The sequence below is a fragment of the Culex pipiens genome, chromosome 2 (genome assembly GCF_016801865.2).
Source record: "Culex pipiens pallens isolate TS chromosome 2, TS_CPP_V2, whole genome shotgun sequence".
In the NCBI taxonomy this organism is placed as follows: Eukaryota; Metazoa; Arthropoda; class Insecta; order Diptera; family Culicidae; genus Culex; species Culex pipiens.
The window spans coordinates 48,075,627-48,082,069 of record NC_068938.1 but is presented as its reverse complement, the minus strand read 5'-3'; the positions used below and the strand labels follow the sequence as shown (position 1 = coordinate 48,082,069).

Below are 6,443 nucleotides of genomic sequence, written 5' to 3'. Positions count from 1 at the left end.
AAGAAAAAGAGAAAAAAATTGATCGTGATTCGATTATCCGAAGTCCTATACAAACCTTCGGATAATCGAAACTTCGGATAATCGATGCTTCGGATAATCGAGTCTGGAATGTATTTTCATTTTCATACAAGTTGGAAGAAAAAAATAAAATCAATATTATAAAATTGTCTGACCTCGCACAACATTTCATGACATCTAAGACCTTTCCTTGGCAAATATAAATCCAGTTTTTACCTTACTTTCCCAGAAATTGACACCATGATTCATGTAAATGCCTGATTTGAAAATGCTCAAAACATTTTATTCTTTTGAAGATTTTTCTACTACCAACCAACTACAGATGAGAAGCATTATTGCATTAATTATTTTAATTGTGTCAAATTCGAGCCGTTTTGATAAAATAAAAATAAAATCAGAGGCAACATTGTGATCAGACAATTTATTAATCACATTTTGCTTCTGATCTCACATCTATTTTATCAAAACTGTCCTAATTTAACCAACAAAATTCAAGTCACTCGCGTGAAGGCCAGTTGCATTCGCATTCGCGTGTTTTTCCACTCCCCAGTGTCAACCCAGGTTGGGCTGTTTGTTCAGTTGGGCTTTTTGCACCGCAAACCGAATATTCATTTTAAATCTATATAAATCTGTCGTCCTGTCCCCAGCCACGGATATATTTTTAAGAATCGCTGACGTGCGTATCACGAGAAGACATGAATCGATCGCGATTAGCCACTTTGCTGCTACTGGTCGTCGTTGGGGTACACGTAAGCCATTTCTGAACAGGTCACAAGATTGAGCGTCAGGTTTTTCAACGAATACTTATCCTTTTCCAGTACTCGACGGCTGATATTGCTACCACCGTAAGCTATCAAAAGTCCGTCGTCGATGCTGCGGTCACCGCACTGTCCGGTGCCATTAAGGACCGAGCCTCGGATATAAGAAGCATGTTCAAGACTCTGATCGGTGGCGTCGTCTACAACCAGGATTGGACCAAATTTTGGATGGGATATGTCCTGGCGGATCCGGTGACGGGGCCGATGGCCAATAAGATTTCCAAAGAACTAACCGCCACCGGTCAGGCACTGCTGGACAGCATGGCCCCTGTGGCAGACAACATAAGCGCAACTTTCGATGCAGTTACCAAAGCAATCTCACCAACGATGACCGCCAATCTTTCGGCCACGATGGATGCGATCTCTGCGGCCGATACCAACATCACCATCCAGTTTAGTCTCTCAAGCTCGTCGAAACTGCTCACGTGTTGGTGGAAATACATCGGATCACCAGCCACCCTCGTCACAACCGCTAGTTCGGGTTTTCAAAAGTTTTTAACCGACGAAAAGAATGCGTTTTCCCGTACCCTGACGGCCGTATCCGATTACGCCCAACTGGCGGGCAACAATTTCCGCAGCATGGGCACAACCGCTGATTATTGCAACAGTCTTGGACTGACCCGTCCAGATCTTAAGAACAGAACCATCGCCTGCCTTCAATCGGTACCCTTCGAAAAGACCCCCTTCCTCACTAACAACTAACTCAAATTACACCTCCTCTCGCCTTTCTCTTCAGCTCCTGGAATACGCGATCCCGCAGTTGAATGAGGATCTGGCCTACCAGCAGGACATTGTCGTCCAACTGGCAGCGACAGAGGCGGGCAACTCGATCGGCCGTGCCATCTCCGGAATCAACTCGGTGGCCGAGCAGGCCATCACCGCCGCCCGGATGCTGCCCGACGATGTGGCCAACTGTTTCAAAACGGGAGTGTGAAGATGCTCTGTGTAAAATGGATTGATCGTTTCTAATCGAATAAAAAAAACTAACAAGTGCTACGGATTAAGATTATTTTTTTTAAAAGGATTTTTCAACGAGCAAGCTTTTTTCTCACGTTTCAGGTAAGGCCCGCCAGCTTATTTTATTTGTCCTGAAAACCTATTTTTAAACAATAATGTTAAAAGTTTTTTTTTTTTTTTCACGGGGACTACTTTATTTTATTATGTTTTAAGGTATTGTGACACGTCTGCATTTAAAATAAAGGAGGTCACGAGTTTGCACAAAAAAAAAACATATTTCAAGTTTGTATGAAAAGGAAAATTTAAGGGTGAGCCCTGGAAAAAAAATTTAAGCAACCTTAATTTTTTTCATTTTGTAGAGAAAATGTTATAAATCGGTGGCGAGGGGACATTTTTCGTTCAGCCCAATTAGCGAGCAGCATTGGGTAACTGGGCTACGTTCTCAGCCCAATTATCGAACATGTACTGTACGCTCAAACCCCCATGGTTTGACACCAACTGTTGTCAAACGAACGGGGTCACTATTTAGTTTGACACCCTTTTAAACGGAGTCTACACCGTCTACACACACCAGCAAACGTTTGTTTTGATAGTGTGCGTGAGCGCCGTGTAAAAAGTGACAGTTCGTCGCCATATTGATGGGTATCAAACGATCGGGATTATTTCATACATTTCGAATGTAATAAAAACATTTTTTGAAAACACTCACAACTTTCACAAAACTACGTATTCTCAAAAAAAAAATACTCAAAATTTCAGTTTTACAATTTGGTTATCAAACGATCAGGATTTTTTATACATTTCGAATGTAATAAAAATTTTTTGAAAATACTTAAAATTTTCACAAAGCTACGTATTTTCGAAAAAATACACAAAATTTCCGTTTTTACAATATGGGTATCAAACGATCGGGAATTTCATACATTTAGAATGTAATAAAAACATTTTTTGAAAATACTCAAAATTTTCACAAAACTACGAATTTTCGAAAAAATACTCAACATTTCTATTTTTACAATATGGGTATCAAACTTGGTATCAAACGATTTGGAGTTTTTCATACATTTCGAATGTGTGTATGAAAAACTCCAAATCGTTTGATACCAAGTTTGATACCCATATTGTAAAAATAGAAATGTTGAGTATTTTTTCGAAAATTCGTAGTTTTGTGAAAATTTTGAGTATTTTCAAAAAATGTTGTTATTACATTCGAAATGAATGAAAAATTCCTGATCGTTTGATACCCATATTGTAAAAACTGTGTGCCGAAATACCCATATTGTAAAAAAATATTGTGAAATTTTCAGTATTTTTTTTTCAAAAATACGTATTTTCATTCGAAATGTATGAAAAAATTCCAATCATTTGATACCCATATTGCAATAACAATATTCTCGATTTCACTGAGATCTTTTCAAACACGCACAAAGCAAAATGATCATCGTTCGGTCAAAACGTTCATCGTTTGTGCAAAACAAGAGAGAATTGAGACAAAAATGTCCATTTCCGTCGAATTCCTTCATTTTCTTGACATTCGCGTCCCATTTTTTGCTCCCTTATTCCTGTTTGTGACTTTTTATATGCATTGGAGTTCATCAATCATGAAAGTGAGTTCTTTGTAAGTGCTCGTTTTAAAACTTACCAATAAAATCAAGAATAATTTTGAGTATTTTTTCGAGAAACATTGCATTTTCAAATACAGGAAAAATACGTATTTTTGTGAAAATTTTCATGAAATCATAATTTCAATGAATAGCTGACATCATCCCGATTCCAAAACACTATAATTTTTTTATGTTTACATGATTTTTCATGCGCTTAGCCAATGTCTCTCACATAGCCAAAATCCCATAAGCTCTGTGCTTCAGTTAAGCACTGGGCCGTGCTTAACCGAGGCAGCTGTACGAATCAAAACCGGGGCAGTGCAAAACCGAGGCGTGCAAAACCGGGGCATGACTGTATTATATATATATATATATATATATATTGTTGTGAGTCAACCCTAAGTGCGACCCTGGTTTTAGTTTTAAGTAGCTTTAGGCGCAGCAGGCCATGCCACGCGCAAGATATTATTTAAACACCACCCACTGTGAATTCCTTCTCTTTCCCCGAATAAACACCAACTCGTCAGGTTGTGTGGCCCAGCACATCGCGTGGCGCGTTGCCATAGTAACCGCGACCGGAAGGAAAATTTTTTTTTTTTTCCACGTGCGCAGAGTTCGGGAAGGTGACGCCATTTTTCGCGATTCGATTTTGAGTTAAGTTTTTCGGGAAGTAAGACGCGGAAAGAAACGTGCTCGCGATGGAATACGAACAAAATCCGCGAGTGTACCTGTACAACGGGAAGAATTGGCCGAATTGGAGTCTTCGGATGGAGGCCTACCTCCGGGAACTGAAGATTTTTCACTGTGTTCAGCGGACGCTGGAACAGGAACCGTTTTTCCCGGCGGTGGAGGCGGATGATGCGGCGGAACAGGCGCGGAAGGAAGCGCTTCGGAACGTCCGAAGAGAAGAGGACGCGAAGTGTGTGTCGGTTCTGCTCCACAAGATTGCCGACTCGCAGCTGGAAAGAATCCGTGGAAAGCGGTCTCCGAAGGCCATTTGGGACACCCTCCAGAAGGCGTTCGACAAGAAGGGAGTTTCCGGCGTGTTTCTGCTGTTGAACCAGTTTACCACCTTGCGGTATGACGAAGAGCAGGACATGGAGGAGCACATTCTGGAGTTCGAGAGGGTGGTCCGGGAGCTGGAAGCGGCCAACATCAAGTTCGTCGAGCCGGTGCAAGTGTTTTTCCTGCTGCAATCGATGCCGAAGTCCTACGCCCAGCTGATTACCGTGCTGAAGACGTTGCCGGTCGAGCAATGCTCGATGGAATTCATCAAGTCACGGCTTTTGAACGAGGACGTGGAACGGCACCATCTTGCAGTGAAGGTTGAGCCCAAGGCGGAGCCGAGTTCAGCGTTTGCGGGAAAAGGCGGCAAATTTACGTTCAAGTGCCACGCCTGCGGCAAACCTGGACACAAGAAGGCGGACTGCCCGGAGAAGGAGAAAGCGGAACAGGCCGCCGGAAGCTCGCATCGCCGGAAGAAGGGGAAGGCACACGCGGCGGAAACGAAGGACGGTGCGAACGATGACGTGTCGTTTGTGTCAGTAGCGCAAGAAGCCAACAGCGTGGAGACACACGGAAAGTTCCGGTGGGTGCTGGACAGTGGTGCGTCCGAGCACATGGTTGGCGAGAAGGGTCTACTGGTGAACATACGACGGATGGAATCCCCCACGGTGATCAACGTGGCCAAGGCTGGAGTGACGCTCGAGGGTCGCTACGTTGGTGACGTCAAAATGAAGGCCGACATCGGAACGCGGACGTTGAACTGCACGGTTCGCGACGTTCTGTACGTGCCTGGATTGCTGACGAACCTGTTCTCCGTGAAGAAGGTTGCCGAGCGCGGCATGGAGGTGATTTTTGGCCAGAAAGGTGCGCGAATCACGAAGGACGGAGAGGTCAAGTGTACGGCGAAACAGAACGGGCGTTTGTACGAGCTGGATGTGAAAGTCGTGCGTGGATCGGCCATGGTTGGTGAGTCGGAGAGCAAGTTGTCGCTGTGGCATCGCCGGTACGGACACATCGGGAATACTGGTCTGATGAAGCTGATCCGGAACGAGATGGTCGAGGGACTGGATGTTGGAAAGAACGCGAAGCCAGAGAAGGAGATTTGCGAGTGCTGCATGAAGGGGAAGCAAGCGAGGTTGCCGTTTGAAGAAGCGACCAAGCCTCGTTCTTCGCGTCCCTTGGAGCTCATCCACTCCGACGTGTGTGGCCCGTTCAACCCGGCATCCTGGAACGGCAAGAAGATGTTCGTGAGCTTCATCGACGACTACACTCACTTCGCTGCTGTTTACATCCTTGAGGCGAAGAGTGAGGTGTTGGATGCGTTCCGGAAGTACGCGGCGATGGCCACTGCTCACTTCGGAACCAAAATTGCCCGACTGAGAAGTGACAACGGCCGTGAGTACATCAACACCGAGTTCAAGAAGTACTGCGACGATGCTGGTATTGTCATGGAACCGACCGTACCGTACACTCCGGAACAGAACGGGAAATCGGAGCGGTTCAACCGGACGGTGATGGAGCGTGCACGTGCCATGATGGAGGACGCGGAAATCGACTGGAACATGTGGAGTGAAGCGGTGCTGGCTGCGGTGCACGTGATCAACAGGAGTCCCACGGCTGCGCTTCGGGACGCGAAAACGCCGTACGAGATGTGGTTCGGACGCAAGCCAAACGTGTCGAAACTGCGTGTCTTCGGCAGCAAGGCGTACACCCACATTCCGAAGGAGAAGCGGTCGAAGCTGAGCGCGAAGAGCCATGTGTGTGTCCTGGTCGGCTACGGGATGAATGGCTATCGTCTGTGGGATCCTGTGAAGAAGCAAGTGATCGTCGCCAGAGACGTAAAAGTGGAAGAAAAAGTGATGCACAATCAAGTTTACACGGACGATCATATGGTCTCAGATTCTATCGTGCGCCAACAAGAACACGAAGATCTGGACAGTGACGATGATCCTGATCCGGAGCAAGAAGAAGAAGAAGTTGTGGAAGTGCTAGTGGACTCCGAGGCCGAATCCGAGTCAGATGACGAAGTCTTTGACCAAGA

General features: G+C 45.3%; 1 protein-coding gene across 1 annotated transcript; it reads left to right on the top strand.

Annotated features, from left to right (window-relative positions):
• Nucleotides 1–639: 639 nt before the first annotated feature.
• Nucleotides 640–1,828, top strand: LOC120428325 (uncharacterized). The gene is made up of 3 exons (XM_039593322.2): nt 640–767; nt 837–1,499; nt 1,573–1,828. The coding sequence occupies exons 1-3, from the start codon at nt 714–716 to the stop codon at nt 1,768–1,770; spliced, it is 915 nt and encodes a 304-aa protein (XP_039449256.1). The 5' UTR covers nt 640–713; the 3' UTR covers nt 1,771–1,828.
• Nucleotides 1,829–6,443: the final 4,615 nt, after the last annotated feature.